Source organism: Gouania willdenowi, chromosome 12 (genome assembly GCF_900634775.1).
Source record: "Gouania willdenowi chromosome 12, fGouWil2.1, whole genome shotgun sequence".
NCBI lineage: Eukaryota > Metazoa > Chordata > Actinopteri > Blenniiformes > Gobiesocidae > Gouania > Gouania willdenowi.
In genome coordinates, this window is record NC_041055.1 from 4,943,927 (window position 1) to 4,960,815 (window position 16,889).

The following is a 16,889-nucleotide window of genomic DNA, read 5'->3' on the forward strand; positions in this document are numbered from 1 at the left end:
TACAGTCTGAGTAGAGCACAGAGCTGAAAACACACATGTTCTCCAGTCAGAATGTCATTATTATTATTAAGATGACAATATCGCAGCCTTGCGTATCAGCCGATACCAATGTTGATCTGATATCAGTATGAATCATACATACTTTTATTACTTTTTTTTCTTTAATAAAAAAAAAAAGTTATTTTGTAATGTGGAATGTTAGAAAAGTCTTGATCAAGTGATGTTACTCAAACAGAGAAGAATAGTCAGCAACAGTAGGGATGAGAAAAACGGACCCATTTATTATTAACTAATGGGTTACATACATTTTAACCTTCAACATAATATCTATAGTATTCTACAGTTGAATAAAATTAATAAAAAAATGAATGGGGGGGACGGCAATTTGAATCTGATATTCGTTTTCAGGCTGATATCGGACGGATATCCAATATCGGTTTGGATTAGTGTGGACTTTCTACCCAGCTCCTCTCATAGTCAGACCATGGTTTATGACATGGTCCAACAAGTTGCTCTGATGTCATCTGAAATATTTGTCCTAGCGTGGCCTCTTCAACCATGACCTCTCTCTCTCACTAAATGGCGTAACCTTTTGTCACTAAGTATTTTCAGTTGTGTCTAAGTATTTTGAATTACCCAATGTGTGTTGTGTTTTGAATAGATGTGTTTTCACAATGGTACCACAAGATTCTTTTTTGAACTAAGTGTTATGTATGAAGTAGTGTGCAGGAGCAAGTGTGTTACACAATGTCAACTAAAGTTTAAGGTATCGTAACTACTTCGTGTTATGTTAAAGCATGTGTCTATAGTGTTCAAACAATGAATAAACACTGTGATGCTCAGATTGATCATTATTCTGAATGAATGTTGATCATGTGACCCTCTGATCAGACTCACTTTGGCCCCGCCCTGATTAGTCTCACCTGTTTGTATTTAGCTTTTCTCTCCTCTTTGTTTCTTCTCTCAGTTTCTGCTGTAGTTTCCATCCTGGGTGAGTTCCTCTCTCTTTATCTACATGTTTGTGTCATTCTAAATGTTTGTGTTTAGCTTTTTTTTTTTTGTCACATCCTGTGTATTTTCACAATAATAGCAGTGTTTGTCTGCCTTCACACATGATTACTAGTTACTAACTAGCACTACAGACAGGGAACAGTTAGAATGCAGCGTGACCAACAGGAATACTTTGGAGGTGTGTCAAACTCATGTTTGTTCAGTTTGCTTCTAAAATATGGACCAGTATTTCTGTGGTGGGATGTAGATTTTGGGTTGGTGAAGACAACAATATGTGACAGTGCTTGCAGGATCTTCACGTCTAAATTCCTTGGTTTTTGTGACCAGTTTGTCATTTTTAAGGGAATCTTGTGGGATTGTTCTTCTAAATTTAGAGTTTTCCCCCAACTTGCAATTATAAACGACTTCCATCATGGAATGAAAGCGCAGGGAAAATTATGTGCCCCTGCAAATATTGAGTTTTAATAAATTTGTACGGACCGAGATATCTACTGCTGCGTAATTGTGCACAATGATTAATGTTTTTCACTGTCATTTTTACCATTTTCTATGGGCCATTGCATGTTCAGAAGGACCGAATTTCGCCCATGGACCTTGAGTTTGACACATGGTGTACTGCAGTTACAGATATTTGGAACTGAGCCATGTGTTAGTGTACTTAATGACTAATGCAGTAAAACTCTAGGCCTACAGTCCAGGTTCAGCCTATCATAGCATTTGATTCGACCCTCTGCATTATTTTTGATCAATTATTTTGTGTATAAATTACTGAGAAAATATTCATGAAGTAAAACCCTACCTAATTATTGCCAAATCATTTCCCTCTGCGAAATGCTCAGATTATACTGGCTCGATTTATTGAAAGTCATGGGTGGACTCTAGCTTCTGAACTATAAAGACTTTAACACTCTTGGGCTGATCGTTAATGTAACTTTTACTTTGAACAAAACTCTGCCCTGAGCTTTTTTTTAAGTCTTAAAAGTCACCATGTGACTGTCAGTTTACCCATGTCCTCATCTTCAGAGAGAATGGGGAAAGGCAAAGATAGTAAGTGTTATAACTGGTGAGAGTTTGGATGACAATGCAGATGCATAGAACCCAATAAGCCACTAGGGGCTCCAAGGTCGTCAGATATTAGAATTAAAAAAAAGAGCACTCTGAGCGTAAACCTCTGCCAAGCGCCAATTATTTTTGATGAATCGGAATGAAAATCCCAATCTAGATGAAATTCGTGAAGATAACCAATCAACCTACATAAGTCCGTAAAGATGGATCGATTACGAACCGAGATTTGAATTTTTGCCAACGATGAGATTTTTCAATGTCTAAAACTGATCCAGATTGGGGATATTGATCCAGATCATTCCCAAAATTGAGTCACTACCTTATTCCTTTTTGGATATTTCCATTAATTTTTTGAGTAAGACTGTTGATGAGCAAATCTGTAACTTCTTTGACAGAGTTTTTATAAACGGTATCCTAAAGTGAAACTAAGGCAGAATCAATAAACCCCAGAGTTCTCCAACATTCAGCAGTTCATCAACCATTTAATGGATTCGGAATCTTTCCATGTAGTTTGGCAATTCAGAGAACTAATTGGTTGGAGTAAAGATGGCGCTACAAAGGAGCCTCACCCTTGTACCTAAGAAGTGTGCAAATGTGTTGGCTAAAATTTGTGTGCCACATTTGAATACTGGGTGTAAGTTGCAGTGAGTAGAAAGCTTCATACTCGGCCTTGGCTAGGTAAATAGGTAATGGATAGATGGATAAATGTCTTGGTCTTTGCAATGAAAGCTTAAATTCTAAAGGTACTCTTGAGGTCAGACTAATGTGAAGCACGAGGGCAGCCGGTAACGCCTTCAGAGAAAAATGTGGACGATCTGGTTCTGTCTCCACAAGGTGTGTTCGCCTCCCTGACTCCTGTTAGTGTATCAACCTTTTGTTTCGCCTGTCCCTGTTTTTTAGTTTGCCTTTGATTTACTGCACGAGTTCAAACAGACGAGCGGTCGGACCAGTCAGAAAACATCTCAAACACTTACAGGAACGCAGACATTGGGAAATAAGACACAATCGTCCAATTCACTCCGTGTAAATAAGGCGAGCTGAAAATCATTTAAAAGGCAGCAGATCAGAGGACGATCCTGAGTGGAACAGGTGAGATGTTTGGGTACCACATGATGATTATCAGAACATGTTTTAATCTCATGGCTTTCCTTCTGTTTCTCGTCTTCCAGAGTGACCCTTTCACCCTCTGAAGATGAGACGCTTTCTGGACAAACTGAGACCCAACAGATCTGACGACGATGACGTCAAAGTGAGTGAGCTTTCATTGGGCTAAGGGCGGTGGTTCTCAAACTTTTCAGTCTTGTACCCCTTCAGATATTGACCCTGAAGCCATGTACTTTCTACTTTTGCACACTTAAAAAAATGATAATGTAATGTACAATGTAGCCCTACAGGGAAATATGTCCCTGAATTTGACTAATTCTGTTGAATAATATATTTAAAAAAAGAAGAAGAATCTGTACGGACACAAAACATCTTATTCAGAACCTTTTTCATTCTTAAATTGTTCTGTCTTATTCTTTAATTTGTTTTCATGTTTGTTACAAGAGCAATATTTTTTAACCTCAGGGTCAGGACCCCATGTGGGGTCGCCTAGAGTTTAAATGTGGTCACCTGAAGTGTCTTGTAATTGATTATTTAAAAAAAAAAAAAAAAAATACTGATTTAAAAATCATTTTATTCTTTTTTCAAATCAAAACAATGGACAATCTTAAACAATACTTATTTAATTGTACTTAGTCAAATATAAATCTAGTTATTAATAATAAGAATAATAAAATGTCACTTATCCTGGCCACTCTGTATTTGTAATGCAGTATAACAAACATGAACAAAAAGATAGATATTCTTGATATAAAAATGGGATCATGGTCCAAAAAGAGTTGGGAACCTCTTCACTACAGGGTAGTTTAACATATGCCAATGTGCAATTTGTGGTAATGAATGGAGGCCCCTGACTGCTGCTCTATTTTAGTTCTAATTTCCAATGTTGTCACGCTGGTTTAAATGTATATATATATATTTTTTTTTTCACATACCCCCCATGACAATTTGCGTACCACTCTTGGGGAACCTGTATGTGTTGAAAATCGTGATAATTGTTGATTAATTGAATCGTAGCACCCTGAATTATGATCAAATCGTGAGGTTCCCTTAATTTATAAGATGTATTCTAAAAAAAAAAAAGCAAGGTGGATTTTTGTAAAATGACACAATCATTGAATTTTACAAAGTTATATGATTAGTTAATTGTTATTAGCTAGTAAAATAGGAATATGATCATTTTCCAAAAAATGTAATGAGAATGGGGGGAAAAATGCATAAACTAGGAGAAATATAGTGTTACATGTTAAAACTTCAACATTTCCTACCTTTTTAACTTACAGCGAGCCTTCCTTAAGAGCTTACCCTCTAAAGTATTTTAGTAGTGGTTTTAAAACTACTAGCCCTGTGGAGTACTCAGTACCTATGTAATAGTTCACTGTCTCAGAAAGGTTGGTGATCCCTGCGTTATACTAAAACAATCAAGTCCATTTACTTGGTCAAACCTCTACCTTCCTGTTCCGTCTTCCAGGTAAAGGGTAAACCACAGCCGAGGTATTATGGAACCATCACTCCAAGCCAGAACTTTAACGCCAGCAATGACGCTAAAGTTCTGAAGAGCGCCATTGAAAGTAAAGGTGAGTACACGGTGAAACTGTTAGGGCTGGATTTACTACAAACTGGACAAGAACACAAACACGTGTAGTTGCATTTGATCTGTTAAGCCAAGAATGAGTCTGTACAATGGGCTAAATGACATAAGCATCAAATTAAATACATTTAATCTTTGTTTTTGCAATGACAACCAAAATATTGGAAGGAAGAGATGCAGGGCAACGAAAGTGTAATCTGATCCGAGGACCACGTTACCAACATTTATGTTGGGATTTAGAATAAAGACCAATCTGAGCATTAGCACAGGGTTTGTTTTTGTGTGTTTTGAGAGTCCTTGATGTCCATTTTGTACAGTGGGGTGAAAAAGTGTTTGCCCCCTTCCTGGTTTCTTACTTTTTTTGCATGTTTTCCACACTTAAATGTTTCAGATCATCAAACAAATTTAAACATTAGTCAAAGACAACACAAGTAAACACAAAATGCAGTTTTTAAATGAAGGGTTTTATTCATGAGGAAGAAAAAAATCCAAAGCTCCATGGCCCTGTGTGAATAAGTGTTTGCCCCCCAGCTCCTGTTAAAACATAAGTTTGAGTTCTATTTGTGTAGCCACACCCAGGCCTGATTACTGCACCCCTGTTTTCAAGCTAGAAATCACTTAAATAGGACCTACCTGACAAAGTGAAGTAGACCAAAAGATCCTCAAAAGCTATAGACATTATGCAGAGATCCATAGACATTCAGGAACAAATGAGTAAAAAGTCATATAAATCTATCAGTCTGGAAAATGTTATGAAGCCATTTCTAAAGCTTTGGACTCCAGTGAACCACAGTGAGAGACATTATCCACAAATGGTGAAAACACGGAACAGGCTGTTTTTCTGCTTCAGAACCAGGAAGACTTGCTGTGATCAATGGAAGCATGAATTCTGCTTCTACCAAAAATCCTGAAGGAGAATGTCCAAATGTCCATCTGTTTGTGACCTCAAGCTGAAGCCAACTTGGGTTCTACAACAGGACAATGATCCAAAACACACCAGCAAGTCCACCTCTGAATGGCTGAAGAAAAACTAAATGAAGACTTTGTAGTGGTCTAGTCAAAGTCCTGACCTCAATCCTATTGAGATGCTGTGGCATGACCTTAAAAATGTGGTTCATGCTGGAAAAGCCTCCAATGTGGCTGAATTACAACAATTCTGATTCCTTCACAGCGTTGGAAAACAGTCATTGCAACTTATCGCAAACGCAAGATTACAGTAGTTGCTGCTAAGGGGGGTCCACCAGTTATTAGGTTTAGGGGGCAAACACTTATTCACACAGGGCCATGTAGCTTTGGATTTTTTTAATCCTCATTAATAAAACCCTTCATTTAAAATCTGCATTTTGTTATCTTTGACTAATGTTTAAATTTGTTTAATGATCTGAAACATGTAAGTGTGGAAAATATGTAAAAAAGTAAGAAATCAGGAAGGAGGCAAACACTTTCTCACACCACTGTATATTTTTGTAGTCTTATTGTGTGTTTGAGAACATTTGTGTTTTTGTTTTCCTTTTGTGTATTTTTTTTCATCTTGTGAGATTTTTATTTTTGGTTCATGTTTTTGTTTTCCTTTTGTGTGTTCAATTTTTTTTTCATTTTGTATAATCTTTGGAGTCATTTTGTGTTCTGTTTTTTTTTTTTTTTTTTTTTTTTTTTGAGGCATTATGTATTAAACAATTTTTTTTAAAAAGAGATTGAGAAAAAAATCCACATTTCATTGTGGGTTTTTGAAAACTTCTGTTTTGATTTCCTTTTATATTTTTTACAGTAACTATGTGCATTTGTTTATTTTGGGTCATTTTTTAAAGTCTTTTTGTGTGTTTTACTTCAGGGGCCACACAAAATTAAACAGAAGGCCGAATGTGGCCCCCGAGCCACCTGTTGCTAATGGTCAATAACTGATCAATTTAGCACATGCAGTGTGATTTAGGAGATGTTTGTTTGTATTTGATCAACACATTTGACAGCGTTGAACTGTCACAGCTTTACTCACAGATGGCAGTTGTTGTTTGAGGAGCAGATGCGTGTGATTTACTTACTATAGTTTATAAACCCTGTAGCTTCAATGAGCTATTTCTGACTTAACGTCGCATTCCAACACACGCTGGTCCCTGTAATAAGCCATTCATACGTTCTTTAAGCACATATTTGGACAGGTTTGCTGTGAATTCTGAGTTTGGGTATTTTTTGTAAAACGTCTGGTTACAGGAGTGGACGAAGACGTGATCATCGCTGTCCTGGTGAAGAGAAGCAATGAGCAGCGGCAGAAGATTAAAGCAGTTTATGAAGCCAGTGCAGGGAAGGTGAGTGTATTAAAGTACATATGTCCAACTCGAGGCCCGCGGGCTAGGTTCGGCCCACTAGTTTGAATGCTTTCTTTTTCCTTCACAAAAACATGAATTTATTTTTTTGGTCCGGTCCACTTGAGTTCAATGTGGCCCTTGAACTAAAATGAGTTTGACAGCCATGTATTACTGTAAAGGGCAGAAATGGACCTGGCTGTAACTAAGGATGGTAAAGCCAGAATTTGTGCTGACGATCACATGTTACAGAAACTGGAGCAGGACTTGGACGACGTCCTCAAGTTCAAAGATCGAGATTTGGAGGCTGTGACTCTGGCGATGCTGATGACGCCGGCTCATTTCGATTCTTCTCTGATCAGAAAGGCCACCAAGGTGTGAAACATAACGTTTGTTTATTTCAACATTCATGCAACAGAGCGATAACTTCACCTTGTTTCTTAAAACATCCCATGTGGCCATACAGCCTGTCAAGCTAAGCAGGTCTGGACCTGGTTAGTAGGTGGATGGAAACCACTGAGAATTCCAGGTGCCACAGTGGGGTGGCAGTCACCTCAGTGGTATCTGTCATTGTGTCCTTGGGCAAGGCACTGCACCCACATTGCCTCATATGAATGTAGTGTGTGAGTGAGTGTTGGTGGTGGTCGGAGGGGCCGATGGCACACTATGGCAGCCTCGCTTACGTCAGTCTGCCCCAGGGCAGCTGTGGCTACAATAGTAGCTTACCACCACTAAGTGTGGAGTGAAAGAATAATGTCTTAATTCTGTAAAGCGCTTTGAGTGTCTATGATAAAGCACTATATAAAATCCAATGTATTATTATGATTATGAATATTTATACGCTGGGTTAAAATATGCGTCTACAGTCTCATACACAATAATGCCTTAATTCTGTAAAGCGACTCTGAGCATCTATGATAAAGCGCTATATAAAATTGATGCATTATTAAAACACTTTAGTTTGTATGATATGATTCAGGATTTCCTCACCAATGTAAAAATGTTTGCAAATGTAAAATCATTTCTGGATCTCGACTTTTTGTTTTAATCATAGTCATTGGACGTTTCTGGCTATAGGTGGTCTATGCACAGGGGCGTAAAATGTCTGGCAAAATTTTCTACAGTAACTTAAGCTCAGGACTTAAGGCAATATTCAAAAAATATGAACTTTTAATGAGAATTATTTATTGACATTAAGCACAAATTGGGAGTCATTTATCATATCCAAACATAAATATTGGCATCTATGCAAAATAATACATTAAAAAAAAACATAACATTTCAACAGATTTATTTGGAACTAGAATTTTACAATTATTCAATTCATTGAATTTGTCTCAAATTCCATTGAATGTTGAATTTGTTTTATTCCCCACTTCAGATCAAATTTTCATTCATATTGTGCAAACAAACCTCCAAACGGTTTACTGTTTGTTTACATGTTGGACTTTAAACTTTGTTATAATTACTCTGTATATTTTCTTTATTTCATCAGCGTCTCGGCACAGATGAGGAAATTCTGATTGAGATTCTTGTGACGAGATCGAACCGAGAGATCCGAGACATCAAAAGAGTCTTCAAAGAAGGTCCCACCATATTTTTATTTTTTACATGAACACGATGAAGGAAACCTAAGAACAAAATCCATGTATTCTAATATTTGGACTTTTTAGTGTCCTAATGTGGTCGATGTCCTGTCTCTACTTCGTTACTAAAACTCTCCCAATATTCTTTCATGGAGTTTTTTTTTTTTTAACAGTTCCCATCATTTACTTATTTAAGGCTCCTCCCACATGTGTGCTTGCATAAGTCATTAACATGGTTGGTTTTTAATTCGAACCTTCAATATTTCAACATTTGATTTCATAAAACAGTCCATAACATAAATAATAGGGTGGTTCACAATAGAATGGTGTTAAAAAAGTTTTCCACATCACATTTTGCCTTGTTCCTATTCATATTTAAAACATTTGTACCAAAATCTGAGCCATTATAACGTCCGTAAAGGGGGGGGACACTTTCTCATAATTTTTATTGCTCAATCAAAGAGAACTTTCACAGATATCAGAAATTTTAAGGATTTAAAGGTAAATATGATCATTAATAGTTTCTCCCTGTATTTAAACTAAATGAGTAAGAACATTAAATGTGCCCCAATTGACTGGCATTGTAAGCATCTGTTACCAAAAATTTAATGAGAACAAGGCAAAAAGTGATCTGAAAAAATTTGGTGAAAATGTATAGCGTGAACCACCCTATTAAAGAATGATTCACTTGTCGCTGCTTCTAATGGAAAAAGCCTTCAGTTTCAACACTAAAGCCTTTCGAGGCTGATTCTGACTCTGAGGAGAAATATTTCTTTCTTAGGATGATAATCGGTAAACAAGTAAAAGTAGTATTGCCTGATCAATTGTTTTGTCTCCTTTAGAATACGGCAAAGACTTGGAGGAGGTGATTAAGGACGAGACCAGTGGAACGTTCTGTCACGCTCTTCTCGAGCTGCTGCGAGCCGAAAGAGAAGAGAGCCACGACGTGAACGTCAAAAAGGCCCGAGAGGACGCACACGTAAATGAAATACGAACCTGGTTCACGGATGGTTTTGTTTACGTTAAAAACAAATCATTCCTTTTTTTCATGATTAGCTGGTGGTCATGTGACCTTACCAGTTTTTTTTTCCCACCAGGCGTAACCATAAGTACGGTATAAAGTTGTCCCTGGTACCCAATATGGTTTAGTGTCTGTATTAAGGTTCTAATTATTCCCAATCACTTGTGCTAACTACGAGAAAAGTTCCAGTTCAGTGAACAAGTTCTGCCGGGTCCGCGGAACGTCTCCGCGCCGAATATCACGTACCACGTTCTCGAGAACTCAGTCAAATGACTCGGTTCCACCGAGTAAAACAAAATAAATTGTGCGACGTAAAATCTTAGATTACGATTTTACGGAACAAATTTATCGGAACGTAGTCATGTGATATATCCTTTCAAAGTTTGAAAGGATATATCACATGACTATGTTCCGATAAATTTTAAAATTATCGGAAGGGGGGGAGAGGCTCTTAACATCTGCTCATAGAATGTCGATGTCAAATTACAGCCCGATTCAACAAGCATTAATGGAGGACTATTGTTTGAACTGAGGGTCACATGATCAACATTCATGTCCGCATTTACATACAATAATGACCAATCTGAGCATTAACACAAGAAATAACAAATGGTTAATACAGGAAAGAACAGTTTGTATTGTTTTTTTTTTTTTGTTGTTTCTGTTCTCATTTAATTTTCTCAAATTTTGGGGGGTGGTTTGTTTTCTCATTTTGTTTCTTTTTCTGTCAATGTGTTTTTTTTTTTCATGTTGTGTATTTTTGTTGTCACTTTTCTCATTGTGTGTATCTTTGTTATTTTTTATTTATTTTTTTTTGCAGTCATTAGTCGTCACTTGTTTGTTTTTTGTTTTCTCTTGTGTTTTTGTTGTTTTGTGTTTTGGAATCATTTATTGTGTATTTTTGCTTAATTTCACTAATTTTGTGTAATTTAGATTTGTATATTTTTCTATAAAAAATGTTTCTTGTATTGTCGTGTCACTTCTCTTATTTTGGTTATCTTGTCACTTTGGTTTTCTCTCATTTTATGTTTTTATTTTGAGTCATTTATTGTGTTTTTTTTTTTTATTGTCGCTTTGTTTATTTCACTCATTTTTTGTCATTTTGTTGTGATTTTGAATTTTTTAAATTGACTTGTTTTGTAAATTTTTGTATATATATTCTGTAATTTTGTGTTTGTCTTTCATGTTGTGTGTTTTGTTTTTGGAGTCATTTAGCTGTCACTCATTTTGTTTTTCTCATCTTGTAAGTTTTTTACTGTGTGTTTTGGAGTAATTTATTGCGTAATTTTTTTATTGTCGCTTTGTTTATTTCACTCATTTTGTGTAATTTTGTTGTGATTTTTATATTATTTGGAAAAGATTTTAGCTTTTAATTAAAAAAAATTTTGTGCGTTAATTAAATCAGACCGGGGGCTGTATGTGGCCCATGTCTGAAATACAGAAAAAAGTGTTTCCACCCAGTGTCAAACAAGTCCATCTGTGAACTGTGACCAGTTATGGTGCAACACTGGTGTGTTCAGGGTGATTATTTTATTTTATTTTTATTTATTTATTCAGTTCATTTCCGACATGGTTGCATTCACAGAAATTCATTTGACATTCAGAGCTTTTTTTTTTTTTTTTTTTTTTTTTTTTTTCATGCCGGAAAGGGCGACGGAAAAAAGCATTTTGCTTATCTAGATCCGTCCCCTAATTTGAACACAGATAATTTTACATCCAACCTCGTTGGATAAATGGGTCGGTGCAGGCTTGGTTCTGTAACAATGAACAAGTGTTTTTTAAACACACTGATGTGTAATGTTGCCTTTTGTTCTGTGCAGACTCTGTTTGACAGTGGGGAGAATAAGGGGGACATCTGTGAGGCCACGTTCATCGACATCCTGACGTCCCGCAGCGAGCCGCAGCTTATGAAAAGTGAGTCATTGTTTATTTAGACATGGAAACACCTCTGAACATAGCAGGAACCACACCCAACCAATAGAGAAATCAGCTCATATTACAAACACTAAGCCTTTAGAACCGTGATTCTCAAATAAATACAATACGAGTAAGAAAGCTCAGCTTTTTCTAACTTTTAGATTTAAGTCAATTCATACACAAATATGAGGTTTAAGAAACTTTTATATGTATCTTCCTTATCTTTATGTATTTCAAGAAGTTGGAAGGAATTTTAAGCCCGACATAATACACACAATAAAACACAAATCGACAGAGAAATGCCCAAAGTACACACAAAAAATCCAAAAATATACACAAAATGACTAGACCACAAAACTGCAAAACAACCACTTAAAGAAAATGACTACAAAAAAAAATACATTACAGAAGAGCTTCAAAGACACACAAACTGTCAACAAAATTGCAGAAAATGACAGGAAAATACAGAAAACAACAAAGACAGTGACCCCAAAAATGCACAAAAATGCAGAAAATGACAGAAAAATAATTATAACAACACAAAAATAACACACAGACTCCACAAACACAAAATTACATTAAACATATACAAAATAACAAAAAAGGCAGCAAAATGACTCAAAACACACAAAACAACAAAATATACAAAATGAGAGAAAAATATGCCCAACAAAATCCACAAATTCAAAGAAAAATATTCATAACAAAAATGACTCCCAAAACACATAAAATGACATTTTTTTTTAAAAAAAAACATAAAAATAAGGAGAAAATATACGAAATAATACACAGAAATGATAATGAAAACATGCAAAATGGCAAAAAATATTAAAAATGAGAGAAAAATACACAAAATAACAATAAAAATAAACAAATTGAGAGAAAAAATATAAAATGACAAAACAGTTTTTATTCTTTTCCCTGTATTAATGCTCAGATTGTTCATTCTAAATATTGACATGAAGGTTAATAATGTTGCCCATCCCTGTATTATGTGTTAAACCTGATGTTTGTTTTCCAGCGTTGCAGATTTACAAAGAGGAACTGGGGGAGACGTCTTTACCTAAACTCATGCAGAAGGAGCTGAAAGGAGACATAGAGGACTGCTTCATCTCTCTTGGTAGGCGACGTTATCCCAACTAAAGTGTAGACTACATCCTTTCACAGAGATGGGCAACTTTTATCACAATATGATTGTCTACAGCCCTCATATGATGTCTGTCCTGTCATCTCAGTGATTAGGGCGGGGCTTAGAGGGACACGGTACAGTCATGCACCTCAGTCAACCAAGGATGATTTTTAAAAATAGTTTTAGCTATAAGTTAAATTCAAATATATCAATCTATAATATACATTATGTGTTTATAAAATTAGACTAAGGCCCTGTTCAAAATCGCTTACTAATGTACTACTTCTACTAAGTTTGACGTCAGAATGAATTTGTAGTGCGTCACGTTGGATAGTAAAGGTTGAGTATGTGATAAATACCTGGATGTATAGCCTACTATAGGGGGACATTTTTTAAGTATGCACAGTGGGCACACTAGTCATACTCAACCGTCCCATGGTGCATTGCGAGCTGAATGTAAAATGTTCCAGGGACTGACTTCAAGCTGAAAATCGATCATCCCCTTTTCAAAATAAAAGCATCTGTTCTTGTCTTCTATTAGTTTTTAACACTTTTATAAATAGGGCTCTTGTTTTGAAGTTAACAGGAAGTTTGACCAGTGGCACAATGGAGGGTCTCTCAAAGTCTCAGAAATGTTGGAATGAAATGTGTGTTTACGTGAGTTATGGATGAAATGAAGACATGTTGATATTCTACTTTCTCACTTCTAATGTTTAGGAGAATCAACAGATATATTTAGCCTCAGTGTGCTTCATGTTTTTGTCGTCGTAGGTTCGAAATTTATCTTTCAAAACTGAGAAGTTTACTTTAGTGGGAACGCTCACCATCAGTCATCATCCTGATTATAGTATATAGTAGACAGCATACATATTGAGTTTGTAGTGTGTAATGTGTTTTACATTTCAAACACAGCCGAGGAGACTAAATGAAAAATTCTAGATGCCTTCCTGTGTCTTAGATCTGCACCAAAGAGTTCACTTCTAGCCAAACTAAACCTAAACTCTGGCACGATTAAAGTGAGACTACTGTATATCTATATACTGTATGATGTGTAAAAGTATCTCTGATTCTGACTTTGTTTTCCTCGTGTGTGTTTGTCTGTGAATAGTAAAATGTGCCTGGAACACACCAGCCTTCTTTGCTGAGAAGCTCCATGAGGCCATGAAGGTGTGTCGCTAAACTTGGATTAAAAGCAACTAAACCACAAAAACACTTATTATTTCAGCTGCAAACTGTATTCAGCATTGGGTATTGTTGTTAAAGTATTTATTTTGTCAAAATGTCAGAGTGACTGCCCTCTATGGGTTCTAAAACGGCTATTACAGTCAAATTTTGCTATTGGCTGAGATTGGTGGTTTGTTTTGGAGGCTTATTGCGTCACTGTTGGCCCCGCCCCTTCTATAAAAACTACCACCTGTGGACTCTGAGTTATGAATAGAGCTATAGTGAGTATTAAGCTAGTTAGCATAGCATCGATTGTTTTTTGGAGATTTTTTTTTTATGTTTTGTATATTTTTTGCGCAACTTTTTATTTTAGTTATTTTTGTGCATTTCTTTTATCATTTTAGACTTTTTTTTTTTAACTTTATTTTATGTGTATTTTTTAAAAACTCAATTTGCATGTGTGTGTTGTCCCTTTTGTGTGTTATTGTTTTATTTATTTTGTTGAATTTTTTGTCATTTTGTGTATTTTTATTTTGTTATGTTTTGGATATTTTTAGTGTAACTTCACTATTAGTCTTTTTTGTATTTCTGTGTTTTTGTGTCTTTTTCTGTAATTGTGTTTTTGGAGTCATTTCATATATTTAATTTGTTTTTACACATTTTTTTTTGCATTTTTTTGTAGGCCACACAAATTAGTTTGTTTTTTTTCAAGTACATTTGCATGTTTGTTGTCCTTTTCTTTTGTGTATCTTGCTGTCTTTTTGTGTATTTTTATAGTCGTGTTTTTACATTTATTCTGTGGGCTACAAATTAATATTTGTTTTTTTTGAAGTAAATTTGCGTGTGTACAGTATATTTCTGTCATTTTTTTTTTTTTTTTTTTTTTTTTTTTTGAAGATTGCATTTATTTTGTAAGACACACATAATTAGTCACATGTGACTCCTGGGCTGTGCGTTAATAATGAGTGATGAGCCTAATAAGACAATTTGACTGATGGCTAAAGCCCCAAATTATTCAATAATCACACTGTAATTCTAGTCTTCATGTAAATATGAGTTTTGTTCATTAAAATAAAATTTTGATTTCCCTTTTGTGGTGTTGTCCTGCTGCTGGTGCAGGTCTCTTGGTACTGAATGCGTTTCCTGTTCACACAGGGTCACGGCACATGTGAGGACACGCTGATCCGAATCCTGGTGAGTCGCTCTGAGATCGACCTGAAGAAGATCGTGGCTGAATACAGAGGCATGTACGGGAAACCCATTCAGGAGGACATTCTGGTAAAATCCTACGTATCAATAACTCACAGGATACAAACCTCTGAACCCACGTGGTTTAATCTGGATCTAATATGTGTGTGTGTGTGTGTGTGTGTGATTGTTTCCAGAACGACACAAAGGGCCACTACCAGGCCGTCCTGCTGGGACTGTGTGGCCCTCACTGAGACTCTGAATAATCAACACTTTGTTATTCTTCCTGAGGCTGATGATGATGATGATAGAAAAAAAAAAATATGATCACTACATTTGATACGATCAGCAAATAAACGCAACGTGAGGAAAAATGGGTGTTGTTGTTGCTTGTATTGCACAGTAAGCAAAGTATTTTCACTGTTAACAGAGAGTGGGTATATGAATTACTCAAATACTTACTAAGTGGAGACTTTGATAAGATATAAAGTCGAACAAATATTTATGGTTTAATGGAGACAGACCTAAACTCATCAGTTCTGAAATTAAAGCGGACATGAGAACAGTGTTCTCTCAATGCTGCCTTATAGTCAGTGTGCTGAGATCACCTCAGACTGATCATCAGTGATTAACCCTAACCCATCGTGAAAGGGAGCACGTGGTGGTAAGCTAACTGCAGCTAACACTAGCAAAGCTAACTTTGTCTTTTATAAGAGACGATGTTTTAAGAGACGATTTGCACCTCAGTGGCTTTAGACAGCAGACGTCTGAGGCAGAGACATTATTGGAGGTCATTTTACTGATATGGGGCCATAGTGGTAATGAAATGGGCCTGTTTCACCATACTGCAATCTTGGTGCAGGATTGTCTGTCTCAGGTCCTATGTCGTTGTCCAATCATCACTGCCACTGCCTATTCCGAAATTAGACATGCGCCAATAATGACCGATTGTGAAATTGGTCATAAACCAATAAGAGCCGTCTCTTTCCAACCAATAAGAGCCGTCTCTTTCCAACGTGACATTGCACAGGTCGGTGTGCCATTTGCACCATCTCGTCCCGCCCCCTTCGAGTCTCCATCGCTCGGACATAGCAGACGGAGAACTGTTCCTGCATGTCACGCAAAATGTAAGTACTATTTTCATAATTATGTGTACTTTAAATCATAGTTATAACCCCCATGTTGTATTTTCATCAGTTTAAAAAGTGTTTTTGTTATTATGTTACTGCCCGTCACCCATTACATCTAGCGCCATCGTCGCTATTTAATGATACCTTTTTGACAGCTAATATATCTTTTTAAAACTGTTTTTTTTTTTTTTTTCAACCAGAACTTCACTGTACCCATATTATCTTGAGCTAGAATGACATGTAATATTACCGGTGTTATAACTTAAGTGGTGACCGTCGCTATTTAATGATACCCTTATTAAGAGAGAACATAATGTATTTTTAAATCAACGTATTCGAATTTAACCCCGTGTTTTTTTTATTTTAATCAGCACTTCGCTGTACCCTTATCGTCTTGAGCTAGCACAACATGTGACATTACCGGTGTTATATCTTATAACGTATAACATTACCGGCGTTATAGCTTAGGTGGCGATTATTGTAACTGGTGATCGACGCGTTACATGCAAACACTGGACTTATTCTCTTTTGCAATTGTGATTAATTTATAGATTATTGCAGGGGGTACTCGAAAAGATTTAACAATGAATTTAAAAATAATTGAGAAATGTTCCTGGTTCCTTTATAGGCTATTTTTTTTTGTACAAATTCACTGCAAACTAAAAGTACTATTGCTCAATAAA

General features: G+C 36.1%; 1 protein-coding gene across 1 annotated transcript; it reads left to right on the forward strand.

Annotated features, from left to right (window-relative positions):
* The first annotated feature begins 2,931 nt into the window (after nt 1–2,931).
* LOC114473284 (annexin A1-like) lies at nt 2,932–15,450 on the forward strand. The gene is made up of 12 exons (XM_028462811.1): nt 2,932–3,165; nt 3,246–3,325; nt 4,652–4,757; nt 6,980–7,074; nt 7,324–7,446; nt 8,567–8,657; nt 9,500–9,636; nt 11,499–11,592; nt 12,617–12,715; nt 13,833–13,891; nt 15,044–15,166; nt 15,274–15,450. The coding sequence occupies exons 2-12, from the start codon at nt 3,269–3,271 to the stop codon at nt 15,328–15,330; spliced, it is 1,041 nt and encodes a 346-aa protein (XP_028318612.1). The 5' UTR covers nt 2,932–3,165; nt 3,246–3,268; the 3' UTR covers nt 15,331–15,450.
* Nucleotides 15,451–16,889: the final 1,439 nt, after the last annotated feature.